This window comes from Balaenoptera borealis, assembly GCF_965194805.1.
Source record: "Balaenoptera borealis genome assembly, chromosome: X".
Taxonomy (NCBI): Eukaryota; Metazoa; Chordata; class Mammalia; order Artiodactyla; family Balaenopteridae; genus Balaenoptera; species Balaenoptera borealis.
The window spans coordinates 125,064,769-125,080,393 of NC_138881.1; the positions used below are offsets into that span (position 1 = coordinate 125,064,769).

Sequence of the window (15,625 nt, forward strand, 5' to 3'; positions counted from 1 at the left end):
AGTGATGGAGAGCTAGGTGCATGGGAAAAGGGGAAGTGGGCAGTCCAGGAAATGATCACAAAGTCCTGGCCTAAATGTGACCTTGGAAGCCTGAAAGATGCATAGCCCTACTTCATCAGAAATTACTCCAACTCTTGCTTTGCTTTTGGGAGCTTTGGATTTGAAGCTAAATGCGGAGGCTCTATCTGGCCTTACCCCCTGCAGCATGCTACCATGTTTGGCCATTTTTGAGCAGAGGAAGTGAGCAGAATTGTGGGGACCCAGAATTTTCTACAGGCCCATGTCTGGGTGGCACGTGAAAAGAATTTGCCAAACCAGCTGACTCAGGAGGCCAGTAGATGAAGGTGGACCCCTTATTCGCAATTTTGCGTAATGATCATTTATTTCCATGTGACAAAGCTTTGAAAGATGTGGGAGGCCTCCAACCACCCTTGAGTGGCAGTAAGTGGGAACAATTCCATGACCTTTCCCTCTATCAGGCAACACTTTCAAAGATGAGCTCTAGAAAATGTGAACAGGCAAAGCTCTCAAATATGGCTTTCTAGTTTCATGTCGTCAAAAAACAAAATCTTGACACCGATTAGGATGGCTATTATTTTTTAAAAAATAGAAAAAACTAGTGTTGGTGAGATGTGGAGAAACTGGAAACCATATGCACTCTTAGTAGGAATGTAAAATGGTACAGCTGCCGTGGAAAACAGTAGGGTGGTTCCTCAGAAAATTAAACATGCAATTACCATATGACCCAACAATTCCATTCTTGGGTATATACCCAAAAGAATTGAAAGCAGGCTCTTGAACAGATATCTGTTCACCAGTGTTCCTAGCAGCATTTTCACAATGTCCAAAAGGTAGACGCAACCAAAATGTCCATAGAGAGAAGAATGGATGAACAAAATGTGATCCATCCACACAGTGGAATATTATTGAGCCTTAAAAGGAAGGAAATTCCGATACCTGTTACAACATGGATGAACTTTGAAGACATTATGCTAAGTGAAATCAGCCAGTCACCAAAGGACAAATACCATATTATTCTACTTATAACAGGGACCTAGGAGTCAGATTCATAGAGCCAGAAAGCAGAGTGGTCCTTGCCTGGGGCTGGGGCACTGGGGGTTAGTGTCTAATGGGGACAGAGTTTCAGTTTGGGAAGATGAAAAAGTCCTGGAGATGGATGGTGGGGATGGTTGCACGACACTGTGAATGTACTTAATGCCATGGAACTATGCGCTTAAAACGGTCAGTTTAACAGCAAGAAAAAAAGAAAAGAAAAAGCAAATTTTAAAACATGAGCTAATCCTCTCCTAGTCAAGGCAGTATTTAATTTTGATAATATTGACGTGTGATGTCGAGGTGGCAGCAGCTGAGCTGCCTGTCTTCCTTCATGGAGAGGAGAGTACTGACTGCACTTCCTAGATGCCTTAGTGACATGCGTGCACTTCCCCTTTTCACTTAGTGCATGCGTGTTACACGCACGGCGTAGGGTTCCTGGGCATAGCCAACGCCTAGAAAGAACTTTCCTGATAAATTGATCACAACTTCTGTCCTTTTCTGGGCATTTTAGAGAAATGACAACATGTGGATGGGGGAACAAAGAAGTGATGTAGACAGAATGGGGTCTCTGCTCCGGAATGGGGTAAGAAAGCCCACTGGCTTCATGGGTTCTCTGGTGCATCTGCAAGCCTAGAAACGCTAGGATGGCTCACAGTTTGCTGATGAATACAAGAGCCAACGGAACAATGCTAGGAACTCACTTTCTGTGCACAGTGTCCCTCTGGAGCAAGTGCTAGGCCCTGGGGTCGAGTTCTGGAAAAGGTTAAGGGGTCTCGGCTACGGTGAGAACCAGGCGTGACACTGACACACAAAGTAGGAAACAGGAGCCTCTAGCCGTTGTCCAAATGACTTTTGGGAAGTTGACACACCTGGTCACTGTGTCCCCACTCACACCCCAGCTCTCAAGACCTTCGGTTTCTGCCTTTTAGGGCCTGGCAGTGTCCACTTTTTAATCAGAGTCATTTGTGTCTTGCCTGTGCCCCCATTTGCTAGCAGATTCCTCAGGCACACGATGTCTTATCTAGGTCTGTAAACGTGAGCTCGAGGAGCCTTTGAACAAATGACTGGAAGAAGGCAGGAAGGAATGAACCTATAAATCAGTTGCATCTGCTGGCCTCTGAGAATGACGCTCCTGAGATTATTTTGAGTGTTTTAGAGTAATTATTGGTAGAAATCCCCAATGTTCGAAGCCCAGGAGGCTGATGAGCTCAGATTCTTGTGTTGGACTGAAGGGAGAGCTCCGCCTCTGCACGCAGGGTCCCTACCCCCTGACTGTGACTGTCCACGAGGACAGACACTTGCCTACAGTTCTACAAGTGCACTATCTGAATACGTTTGATTTCTTCAAACTCTAACAAATAGCACAGTTTTGGACCTCCAGGGGTAATTTGCACTGGTTGTTCTGTTGCGGTGGTAGCGGTTGTTTCATGCATTTTAGAAGGACAAACAAGACCTCTGGCTGCTATTTCACATACCACAATGATAGCAGCACATGATATAAGAAAAGAAAAAAAAGCTGGCTTAGAAATTCAGGCCACTCATTCCATTGCTTTTTTCCCCAGTTCAGATTCGCTTATGCCTCTCTGGGGCAGCACTGTTATTCCTAACGTAACCCAATCAATTTCAGTTTTGAAGGCTGCTCAGCGTGTGTTCTTGTCCTGTCAGACTTTAAATGTTAACTTATAAGAACAGTTGGTTGTATTTGAATAAGCTTTCCCCATTGGTTTAAAAGAATTAAAAGGTTTTTTTTTTTTTACTAGTTCATGAGCACAGATTTTTATATCCTTTGTGGAAATGATCTTTGGGGGTTTCGTTTTGATTTGTTTGTTTTTGTCATTTTCACAGCTGTATTGTTAGCTTCTTCTATTTGCTTGATTCACTTTTCATTTGGAAGTGTCTTCTTTAGCAGAATAATTACATCACAGAGATTCCTTCCTGGCACCCTCCAGAAAGATCTCCTGATGTCCCCTATTGCTATATTAGCTGTTAGAGTTTGAGATTGGTACAGATCAAAGTAGCAGAATGGGGTTGAAAAGGACAGCTTCTGGCAATGGCCTTGACCCTGTCGATTCCCTCTGAACTCATAGAGCTCCAGCATCATATAGATCTGTTCTGCCTGGCCCTTTCCTCAGCAGCCAGTGGGCAGTACTGCTCTTCCAAGTGCTGTAGTTACCCCATCCTCACTGCAAAAGGCAGGATTGTAGCAGAGGACCCATCCTTTGATGAAACTATGTCAGCCGACTATCGGAATGACCTCATGGCCTCAGGAACTGACCAGACTCCGCTGCAAGCAACAAGTATGCTTGTGACTTGTCAGAGCTAGATTGACATCCAGTTTAGAGTTTAGAATCCTTCTCCATGTGCCCCACTTTTGGAAACAAATTACAAAATCGTGAGGTTGATCAACATTGTAGTCCAGATTGACATATGTACACTAATATGTGTAAAATGGATAACTAATAAGAACCTGCTGTATAAAAAAATAAATACAATTTTAAAAATTAAAAAAAAAATAAAAGACATTGTAGTCCAATATGCTCTCTGAGAATTCAGAGCCCTTCAGAAGTTTGAAGACAACTGGGATGTTCCCACCCCCAATTCTTTGCCCGTTTCCTGGCTATTTCTCTCTGAACTGAGCACAGGGCATTGGCGTGAGGCCCTCTGGGTGGGTAAGGCTTTACTGCACTGACCCAAATGCTTCAGGTGCATGAGCCCTGCGCAGGGGAGAGCAGGAGGGTCATTCCCCTTCTTCCCAGCAACGCCGCTGCTTCATTCCTGCTTCTCCATCTCACCTGCCATGGCAGTAGCCTCAGCCCCACCTGCCCTGCCCACACTCATTGCCCAGGCAACTCCAACTTGTGACTCCGCCTTCCCATGTCTATTTCCCACTCTTCAGTAGATAAAAGGTGTTTTTTTTGGCGCACTTTTTTTTTTATTGTAGTATAGGTGATTTACAATGCTGTGTTAGTTTCAGGTGTGCAGCAAAGTGATTCCTTTATATATATTTTTTCAGATTCTTTTCCATTATAGGTTATTATGGGATATTGAGTAGAGTTCCCTGTGCTATACAGTAGGTCCTTGTTGGTTATCTACTTTATATACCTTAGTGTATATCTGCTAATCGATAAAGTTTTGATATAATATTGGACTAGGGTTTGAGAGAGAGAATGAACCCTCCTAGAGCCATCAGCACCCGAGTCACCAACACCTCTTACAGGCTTTTAATTTTTTGTTTACAGTTATTACCTCTGAAATCAAATCTTGACTTTCTGGTATGGTCTTGGACTTTTCAAGGGATTTAAAAATTTAGGAGCTCGGTGCCAGTAATTGCTTTTAGGAGCCAGCACTGCTTATTTGCTATAGATGAATTCCAGTTTGGATTGTCAATTATTTTCTTCACAGAAAGCCACAAAGTACATATTTGAGTTAGCGTCGGAATTGAATTTGATCCAGGAATTCATAATGTTGTTAAGCTAGATTATTGCTGCTAAAACGTGGATCACATTCAACTAATGCAAAATAGAGTATTTAAGAGCTTGAGTACCACACTTGAGATCTGAGCAAAGAGCCCAAGATTGCAATCTGGGATCCGCACTCGATGCGTTTGCTGGGTCACGTTGTACAGACAGCTTAGGCGTGCTAGAATTCTCTTTAGATGAACTGGTCTGTGGGTAAAGGAAGATGACTCAAGGCTGAGCAGGGTCCCACAGGCCCCAGGCGTCATCGTCAGAGATGGGCTGTCCTCCAGCGTGAGGCTGGAGGTGTGACGCAGACGTCGTGAAGGTCCGGCCAGGCTAGAGTCTTTAGCAGTTAGGATGTATTGAGTCGCAAATAGCAGGAAACAATAAAGGGAACTGACTGAGTCCTGTAAGTGGAAGTCCGGCGCTTGGACAAACTGCAGGTAGTGTCACCAAAGATGCTCTTTCCTCCCTGCTTCATCCTCAGGCTGGCTCCCCCTTGTGGGCACACGATAGCCCTCAGCAACTCCAGGGGTTGCAGGCCGCCTCCTGCCCTCATCCAGGGGAGCAGAAGAGAGAGTTGCTTCGAGAAGGTCTGTCAGAAGAGCAAGGAAGCGTCTTTCCCAGAAAGCCCCTGGCACTTTGGGCACAGTGGCCTGAATTGATCACATGCCTACTATTCGGCTTCGTGTAAGCGGAGCTCGGTGCCCGGCCTCTGCAAGCCCAGGTGGAGCCACGTTTCCCCAAAGCACATGGGCACATGGGGCAAGTGAGGCCGCCTGAACGGAAACTGTGGAAGGCACTGAGAGCAGGAGAACTAGGTGCCAGCTTAGCCATCATCTGTCTTTGCTGTAATCGGCCTCTTTGGCCATCCACAGTCATACCCTCCCTCTTTGCCATGCGTATGCCTCCCGAAATGCTCACTCCTCCAGAAAACCTATGTACACCCTCCCCAGAGGGGTTCAGTTCCAATCCAGAAACTGCAGATGTCGTGCCATCCCCTCAGTTTGGTCAGAGCATAGCCCCTCCTGTTCCCGGGACCCCTGGCCATCGTGCTTACCTTGGCAGAGAAAAAGCAGAAGTACAGGACAGGAAAAAAAAAAAAGAAGCTCCCGTTTGGAAAGGAGGAATTGGAAAGCAACACACAGTGGTCACTAGCCCAGCATCCACGGGCTTAGGGGTTCCTTGCTTCTCCGGGCCTCAGTCTCCTCTTCTGTATAACGAGAGGGTTGGATTAAAGCAGTGGTTCTCTCTGGAGTGTGTCCTGGAGGGTTTGTGAAAGTGCAGAGTAGTGGGCTCCACCTGCAGAGTTTGTGATTCAGTAGTTCCAGGTGGGACCCAGACACGTGCATTTCTAACTGCTGCTGTTTGCCCAACAACTCGCACTTTGAGAACCTCTGGTGTAGATGAGTCCCACAGGCCCTGCTGATTCTGACATTTGGGACTCAGCTTTTTCTTAGCTATCTCTTCGTTCTACGTTGATTTACAACAGATTGTTCTATAAATGGGACACACCCTACCCTACCATGTGAATAGCTAAAAACATCTCAGACCCCCAGCTTTGGTTTGTTATCTGATTTTCAGCAAGTGGGCTTAGGGCTTCAGGAGAGCCAACAACTTTCTTGAATTTAATAAGTTAGGAATAGAAATACGAAGATTGTTCATCTGTCTTCCCCGCCCCCATCCACTGCAGCACGATGTTCTTTGGGTTGACTCTGTGTGACTCCAGAAAGCAGCCCTTTTTCCAGGGAGAACCCAGATCCTTAGGCCTCATTTTGAAAGCCTTCTCCGTACATAATCTGCATATCCATCAGGTCTTGGGATAGGAGTGGCACTGGGTGAAGCTGTGATGTAGATAAAGTTGATTTGAGAACTTTGCGAATTTTCTGCCCAGGACCCCCTCACCTGGACAACATCTCTTTGTCCTTCAGGTCACAGCTTAAAGTTCAGTTCCCCCAAGAAGCCTCCTCTCACTAACCCCTCACCCCAGCCAGGCTGGGTTCTCCTGTTGTTCTCTGCAGTGTTCCCTTATAGCACTTACCACCTTTGTTATAAATCCCGTTTAAGTGATCTCCATTACATGAACGTGCCTGCTCTAAAAGGGCAACACCATCTCTGCTTTGTCCACCAGTGTTATCACAGCACAGGGCCTGGATCCTGGTGGGTGCTCAGTAAATATGTGTTGCACGAATGCTATAAAAGGCAGACTGTGAGCAGATTCCAGCCACCGTATTTTATTACAAGGAAAGCTATCGAACAATCTATACTATACGTTCTACTATGTGCAGTGATGGTTGCTCCAAAGGAACGAAACAGACAAGCCCTCAGAAGAAACAAACACACTGATAGAGAGCCTCAGGGTCCCTGGCAACTGCAGCCAAATCTTTCATACCCCTCCTGCCTTCTCTCTGGGAACCTGGCACCTGGGAACTAGGTATCTCCTTACCAGGCACCCTGGGCCTCCTCTCTCCAGACAGCAGCTTCCTGAACGCCCAGCTCCACCCCTCCCACACCCATAGTTTGGAGATAGGCATTTGGGTGAAGTCAGTGGAAGCCCCCGCAGCTCACAGCATGCCCCACCCAGCAGGGCCTAGAGAGCTGGTCTGGGCGAAGCCCGCATTTTCCCCCTGGGGTGGTGTGAGTCTAGCGAGGCCCTGAAATGCCTGGTCCCAAGCAACAGCCTGAGTCTCCTGACTCCTGGCTCAGACTCTGGGCTCACGAATTCTGCATCTTGAAGCAGACAGGTGGCTTCAGATCTAGGAATGAGATATGAACTTCGTACACTTTTTTTTTTTTTAATTTATTTATTTTTGGCTGTGTTGGGTCTTCGTTTCTGTGCGAGGGCTTTCTCTAGTTGTGGCAAGCGGGGGCCACTCTTCATCGCAGTGCGCGGGCCTCTCACTATCGCGGCCTCTCTTGTTGCGGAGCACAGGCTCCAGACGCGCAGGCTCAGTAATTGTGGCTCACGGGCCTAGTTGCTCCGCGGCATGTGGGATCTTCCCAGACCAGGGCTCGAACCCGTGTCCCCTGCATTGGCAGGCAGATTCTCAACCACTGCGCCACCAGGGAAGCCCCTTCGTACACTTTTTATCCCCAATGCTGTAATTCCCTACTATTAAGTATAATTTTATAATGAAATTCAACCCAACCTGAAAATTCTTTATTTAGAGAAGGCAGATTATTTATTACAGATGAAGTCTACAAACTGACCAGTAGTATACCCTGGAACAAAGGCCCTAGAGTGCAAGTGCTGTGTCATCCTACAGATGCGTGGGTAGTTTTACATTTCCCACCAGCAGTGAGTGGTCCAGTTTCTCCACTTTCTGACCAGCGTTTGGTGTTCCCACTGCTGTTTATTTTAGCCATTCTGATAGGTAAGTAGTGGTATCTCATTGTGGCTTTCATTTGCAGTTCTCTAATGGTTAATGATATTGAACATCTTTGTTTGTGCTTATTTGCCTTCCGTAGAAAGTCTTCAGTGGAATGTCTTTTCATGTCTTTCTCCCATTTTCTAATTGGGTAGTTTGTTTTCCTGCTGTTGAGTTTTTGAGATTCTTTATATATTCTAGATACTAGTCCTTTATCAGATAGGAGGTTTGCAGATATTTTCTCCTAGTCGTGTTTTTCATCCTATTCACAGGGTCTTTCACAGAGCAAAAGATTTTACTTTTGATAAAGTCTGATTTATCAATATTTCCTTTTATGAGTCATGCTCCTTGGTGACCTTCGAGCTCATTCTAGTTAGATTAGGTGCATCACCAGTCTCTTTAGGTACTTATTTTCTGCATAGATTCCCACAGACGGATCGTCCCATCTCTTTTGTGTTGATCCTTACCAGTTTCAATCTTAGCTGGAGACCTTGTCTTTTTTCAGTATGTTTTAAGATCTTCTGATTACAAGAATAATATATGCTCTTTGTAGTAAACTTTGAAAATGCAGAAAAGTGTAGCGAAAACACAAATCCCATGAGATAATAAAATACACAAATACACAATGTATAAATTAGCCAGAGATAACCACTGTTAACGTGCTGGAATACACATTATTTTTTTTCTGTGCCAAAATATGTATTTCACATGAGTGGCGTTGAGCTGTGTATATAGCATTTCCTTTTATTGTGAAACGTGACATAGATACAGAAAAGTATGCAAGGCCTATATGAACAGTTTAAAGAAGTATAAAGTGAAAACCTGTGTCACTACTGGTTAGGTTGAGAAATAGAATATGGTCAACCCCCGAGTAGACCCCATACCCCTGCTGCCATGTGCCCCTTCTGGTAGAATTAACCACTATCTTGATTCCCAACGTTCTCTTGCTTTTCTATATGGTTCCACTACTTATTCATGAACTCTTCAACAAGCGATCGATTTGTTTTGAAGAACCAAGTGGCAGGCACCATCTAGGTGCTTAGGCAGCAAAGGGTCAGGGTGCCACTATTCAGTGGAGGCTTCCAGAAGAGAAGCCGCTCCCCTCTTACGGAAGCCAGTGACTAAAGGTACAACGGGTCCGGCCACTTGTAGAGCTCGCCGCCATCAGGACTCCTGGCGGAGTCATGGGCATGGTACCGGAGTCATGGGCATGGTACTGGAGTCATGGGCATGGTACCGGACAGGCAGAAGAAATCTGGCCTGAGGGCTTTTTCTCACCACAGCCTGCCTCCAGGCCCTCCAGCTTCCAGGTGGAGGTCAACAGAGAACACCTCTGTGGGGTGAAGCAAATCCGGGCAGCAGGATATGGAAGGCAGAGCAGGAAATTCAGCAGCAAATGGTCAAGCCAGCTCTCTGCCAGAGGGGAGGAGAGGCAGATACCCAGGGGTGTGGAGGCGGGATGGCCATCCAGGCGTCTGCCTCATTGTGTTGGCCACCCACGTGCACTTCACCTGCCAGCGCCAGAGACCACCTGGGGCTGCTGTTCCTGAGCCTGCCATGTGGACCAAGCTGCTTTTCCACTCTCCCCTCTGCCATTCTGTGATGCAGCTTCCTTGGGGCCGTGGAGTCAGTTAACCCTGGTCTGACTGCTTTTGAGCTTGGGATAATGCATTCGCCTTATCCTCGCAGGATTGTGTCTTTAAAAACCAAACCAGGCCAACCCCTCACGGGACTTTTAGTGGGGCTTTGTGAGGGAGTGAATTTAGATGCATGCATTAGATCTGCTGTCTCGATCCGGAAGTCTCCAAAGGAAATCCTGCCGCTCCCTTCCTCGGTTGCCTGAATGTGATGGTTAGTCGGATGGCTTCTTTGGAACCCCGGGGCCTGTCAGCAGTGCTTACTGCACCCGGCGGGGAGACACTGGACGGAACGGGGGAGGATTCGGCGCGCAGAAGCATCCTTAAACCCCTCTGGTGCCTAATCCAGTCAATAATTGATAAAGCCAGAGCAGTCATCTGCTTCTTGCAAAGCGTCTGAGTATCTGTGGAGGTTAGTCATAATCTGAGCTCCTTACATCAGAGCCCATTTGTTCTACGGTGAGGTCACAGAATAGCCAACAACGTGGAGTTACTCCAGTGTGGATGAAGGACACCCGACTGCTTCTCTCCGTGTGCAGAGAAGGAGCCCTCTTCTCCCAAACCCAGCACTTGCTTGGGTTTTAGTCACTCTGTAAATCAGGTCCAGGCCTGTACCCACCTTCCTGCTGTGCGTCCTGGGTAAACCTATCTCCACTTCCTTGTCTTGTAAACTGGGGACAGTCTCAAATATATGTGTGTGTGCACGGTTAGTGCAGTAAATGTTAGCTGATGTGATTGCCACGGTGTGATGATGATCTCTGTTCTACTGATGGGTCTTATTAACCCAACAGCGTTGAAAAGAGATGAGTAAATGTGCTTAAAATGAGGGTCAAGGCTCACTTTTATCATTAACAGTGCTCACTGGACTCTCATATTCCGAGTGCCCGGGATATCATGCCAAGCTCATAACAGATACAGTCAGTTGAATTTTCCAAATATTTGCTGAACCCTTTGCCTGTGCCAGGCACTGTCTGGGCACCAGAGGGGTTTAAGGATGATTAAGACTTGGCCCGACAAGGATGTATCAGTCAGCCAGAGAAGCTGGACCAAAGGAGAGACAGAATTCCCAGGGTGGATCTCCAAGGACACGCAGGGTTCCAGACGGGAAACTTGGAGAAAGGGCTCTCTGGGCTGGCGAAGCAAGGAGCGCGAGCACAGGGGACTGAACACAGGCGGCAGCCTGTCTGGGGAACTCCAAGGACATGGGTATGACTGCGGGGTAGTGTACCTGACACCATGGGACAGGAAACCTGCCTGCCAAGAAGGCAGGAGGCCAAGGGACAAAGAGCCCTAATTGCAAAGTTTAGCAGTCTGAGAGGTAGTAATCATGCCCACCAATTATGGATTGACTTGCTTTTCTGAGATTTTCGGTGATTCCAAAGAGAGAGATGGGTTTACCTTATGTTTGGAAACCTCTAGGCGTTGAAAAGTCCCAACCACTTTTTCTTTGGAAGCTGGACCTCCCACTTACAGGGCGTGTGACAGCAGTTTCTTTTCCAAAGTAAATAAAACGGAGAAGATACACAAGCATCAGCTACAAAGCTCCTTGTCAGCCAGAGTCAAGATTGAATCTCATCTAGTTTATTTCTTTTCTTTTTCTAACCGAGGATTACACCGGTCCGCGAAACGCCTGCTCCCATTCTGCTCCACTCGAATGGGTGGTTGCAGCCCCGTTCCCAACTGCTGCCGAAACAGAACTGCCCACACGGTCGGGGCATCTTCTGCCGCTGGTAATTTCCATGTGCCATCTGCAGGTTTTTTTCTGCCTGATGAACTACCGAGGCACTGTGAGCGTATGTTCGTGCTGATGGGGGTTCTTGCTTCTTGACCCGTCATTAATATCCTACAAGTCACATGAAGCTACCAGGGATTCCTGAGCAAAAGCTTAAAATGCTTCAGTTCCCTACAAATCAGCCCCACTCATTGCTTTCAGACTGTGTCGTCATGGGGTGGGCAAGGAATCAGACCTCTAGGAATACTTGCATATCGGGATTGTAAAAACTCCTACGTGGCTATAAAATAGTGTTTTGAATTATCAAGGCGCTAGGTATGCAGGCAGAAAGAATAGTCCATTGTAGAGAGCGACGTTTCTGCTCATGTCCCAGATGACCTTGGTCCAAGGACAAATCGGAGCTTGACGAAGCGAAGCTTCAGGTGGCCAGTGAGCTCAGCTCTGCACTAATGCACCAGCCCAAGGGGAGGGGCGCTGGGCCCTCTGTAGTTGGCTTATCGTCAGAATGGCAAAGAAGTTTTCTTTCCCACGTGCAGTGAGTTCACTTGCTAAGCGTATTTCACGTGGTTTTTTGGTTTTGTTTTTCTTTGGGGAGAGGGGTGTCATCTCTAAAACTCTCCAAGTAGTTAGGTTTTCTTCCTAATCCCATCTTTAAGTATTTATAATGTGTTCTTAAAATTTTGCCTGGGGGTCCCTTGTAAAACCTGGCCTGTACTTTTCTTAATGACACACTTGAACAGTTTCTACATTTCAAAACTTGTTTTCCATATGACAAGCTAATCACACACACGCACACACCATGCCAAACTTCATGTGGACTTGGGAACCAGGCAAACCTGGATCTGCATCTTCCCCTGCTATTAACTAGCTGTGTGACTTTGGGCAACTTCGTTAACCTCTCTGGGCCTCAGTGTCCTTATCTGTAAAATAAGGGCAATAATCGTTCCTGCCTCATATACAGCTGTTTCAAGGATTGAGTGAGACTGAGTATTGAAAGCACTTGGGTTAGTGCCTGGTACGTAGCAAATGCTCGATAAATTCAGTGGTGGCAGTTTTTATCGTTAATTCAAATACGGCATCCAAATATCTACTGGCCTGTCATCCATCGCAGAGACTTGCCCACAGTAGGTGCTTAGTCGTGTTTATTGTCATGAATTGAATTGACTCCGACTGTTTAGCTTAGATTCGGAGGATAAATATCTCCCTTTCTACTGGGCTGTTTGATAGACACAGGTGATCACGCAAAGCTCAGGTGTTAAAAGCACGAGAGTGAAGAGGCTGCTTCACGTAGAAAGATCTTCTCCTCAAGGCAGGCTCCCCCTGGTCCTCTTGGGCACCCCTGTGGCCGAGCGCTCAGTGCGTTCGGCAGGATGTCAGAGCTGTCTTGGCAGCTCCTTGGAGTCTTGAGGCTTCCTGTGACGTGGATATCAAGTGTGAGGGGTTCTAATTGCCTTTGGCTGAAAGAAGTGGGTCAGATGTTCAATTCGGGCGAAATCCCTGCCTTCTAAAATATGACGGAAAGGGGAGGTGCCACTCACACGCAAGTCCTGAACCGTGGGGGCCCCGGCAAGGTGAAGTACAGTGAGGGCTGCCGCTCAGGGCTGGGCTGCTGTGAGATTGCCACTTGACTGCTTGGTTTTGCACTCACCATTTGGTTTTGCAGATTCCTCAGCATGTGTCTACACACACGTACCTACAAACCAGTTTAGAATGGTGTGCTCTGTTGGGGGGGAGGGGCGTGGGGAGGGATCGGGATTGGTCAAGGTCATTGCTGATGACCTAGCTTGACTCCCATTTCCAACAAGACAGTGACTGATGGAGGCAGAGGCTCCTTAACCGAGACCCACGGATGGGTAGTAAGTGGTCCAGAAAACCCCTGAGATTATAGGTAAGATGTCGGTGGGCTGGGAAGGGGGAGACACCAGCGTAAGTGCTTTTTCTGTGGAGAGAGACCATAGCTTTTAACCGGTTCTCAAAGGAGTCTGTGACCCAAGACAATAATTAAGACCACAAAGCTGTTGGGTTTGGTTGGCCCAGACCAGTTGGTGTGTCTAACCAAGCACCCAGACGACCCCGCTAGGCGGTCAGGGCAGTGACAAGAGCAGTCAGAGGCATGTCGTGGCCACGCCGCTGATGGACTGTTCAATGGTTGTTGTAGACTCATGTAGACAAAGCCTGCAAGCTTGGGGAAGCCAGGCCCCCCCAGGTCAGCCTCGGGCGACAGCCCCCATCCTGCCAGGCCCTGGGGAGTGAGTCCTTCCTGCCCGGCAGCTCCTTTGCTCAGGAGCTGGCCCGAGTCACCTCCTCGTACAGCACCTCAGAGGCAGCGCCCTGGGGCGGCTGGGATCCGAAGGCCTGGAGGCAGGTGCCCGCTCCACTACTGCCTAGCTGCGACGCTGTCGGTAAGTCACTTCCCCCAGCCTCGCTTTCCTCATCTGTCAGCTGGGCACCGTCCCCTGCTCAGCCTGCCCGCCTGCCGCACAGGGTTGTTGGGAGGCACAGAGGAGGTGACAGCCCGGCCGGTAAAGCTCTGTTCACCTAGGAGGGATTTCTAGCAGAGAGACCACCCAAGCGAGCGAGTGCTCCAGGCACCTCATCTCCGGGGCGTTGAGTGGGGGTCGCCCTGGGCGCAGTTGCTCCCTCCCTGCTGTTGGCCTTCCAGCACCCCAGCGCATTCCCTGCCTGTCTGTCCGTGCGGCCAGGCTGTGAGTCCGTGGGGCACAGGGGCTGTGCTTCTGCACCTCCGAATCCCTCCCCGCCGCCCCGACCCCGTGCCTGCCTGCTCCATAGCTGGTGGGCGCTCGGGAACCGCCTCTCCCTCCAGCGATCTGCTGTGGACTCCGCAACCCCAAGGTGTTCTTTGACCCCACCTGGGACTCACGCACCCCAGGAAGTGGGAAGCTGGATCGCCCCGCTGGAGGACTGGTAGCCCCTGGGCGGGGGCAGAAGGAAGCCAAGCCAAGCCTGTCCAAGATGGCTGTGAGTTTGCATATGCCCTGAAGAGTCACGTTAGTGGTCATGAGAGCAAGATGGTGGACGCCAGCCAGAGCGGGCCTTTGCAGAGAATTTCATTTGGCTCGTGGAGTTGTTGTTCTGGTGCATGAAATATCAGTGTGTACAGGATGTCAGACCTCTCTGCAGAGAAAGCTAGAGAAATGAGCATTGGCTGAGTGATAGCGATCAGAAGATGCTCATCCAGCTGAAAGGACCTCCGGGATTCTGGCCTTTAATGGAAATGCTGCTTCGGTATGTGAGGCCTTGCTCTCCCCATCCCACCTGCCTCGGCCCGCAAGAACAAGCAGTGCTTTCCAGTCAAGGGCTATCGATTTTTCTCTCTCTTTTTTTCCCCCTTTTCTCTGCGTGCTCTCAGAGTGACAGTGCTCTTCGGCTTGTCCAGCACGAAGCTGCCAGGGAAACAGAATTAACAAAATGGATGGGGACATCGTCCACTCAGGACGTCTCTGAGTTCCACCCTGGTCTGACCTGTTTTGCCCTCTCCCCAAAAGGCAAAAAAATGAGGGATCCAAGCTAGCTTGCCTCGAGAGAATTCATTTCCCCACCTTATTATCTCTCTTCAAAGCCAAGCCAGGCCTTCCACCCTGCGCTGGAGGGTGGGGCAGAGGCTTGGCCCTCAGATCTTCCCTACGAAGCTTTGGAAGTTGGGCCCACCTCGGGGGGCTTTGAGGGACAGGACCTCCAGCTCAGCCATGACTCAGGAAGACCAGACACAGTGTGAGACGGAGGATGCAGGCACCCCAGGGGAAGAAGAAAGGCGAGCTGCAAAGACATTTGTTTCTTTTGCGGCCAGATCAATCCCAGCATGTAGACCCAGCCCTTCCGGGACCAGGCGGCCCTGAAACCACCGAGATGGAGGTGGAGTCAGGAGAGAGTTCATATAGTTGGAGGTCAACTGCAAAGGCAGAAAATGGAAAAGAAAAAAGCTGAACTACAGCTCTGGTCATATTCAATGGCGTTGATTTTGTGAAGTCCCCAGCGGCAGCTTCAGATCGGTTCAAACCCAAGGGCAGCATCATGACCGTGGGGGAGGTCCCTGGCTCCTGCTCCAGAGGCCCCAAGGGTCAAAGAAAGACCCCAGCAGGCCACTGGTGCCCCGGCCTCCGGGTGTGGCTGGTTCCCGTGTACCCTGAGGGCCCCACGGCCTGAGCCTGGGTTTCTGCCATGCCCGCCCACTCCCCATCCCTTCACTCTGTTGTATTCTCTTTAGTAGATGTGCCACCACTGGCAGTGATTTTCTTTGATTGATTTGCTTGCGTCTTGTCAGTTGCTCCCTCCATTGTAAGCTTCATGAGAGTAGAGACACACAGTGCCACCCCCATGCCTGGGACAGAGCCTGGCCCATGGTAGACCCATGAG

The 15,625-nt window shown here is 48.7% G+C and overlaps 1 protein-coding gene across 8 annotated transcripts in view; it reads left to right on the forward strand.

The window, feature by feature from the left end:
- The window catches only part of MAMLD1 (mastermind like domain containing 1), a 113,633-nt gene that overhangs the window by 90,267 nt on the left and 7,741 nt on the right, over window positions 1-15,625 (forward strand). For 4 of the 8 annotated variants that reach the window (XM_082376063.1, XM_082376062.1, XM_082376065.1 and 1 more), the window contains one exon: window positions 13,410-13,653. The exons of 2 other annotated variants lie outside the window; for them this stretch is intronic. In XM_082376063.1, the coding sequence (XP_082232189.1) occupies window positions 13,410-13,653 (244 nt within the window). Of the gene's footprint in view, window positions 1-11,126; window positions 11,250-13,409; window positions 13,654-15,625 lie in introns of all 8 variants that reach the window. 2 more of the 8 variants (XM_082376059.1, XM_082376058.1) reach the window with 1 other exon arrangement.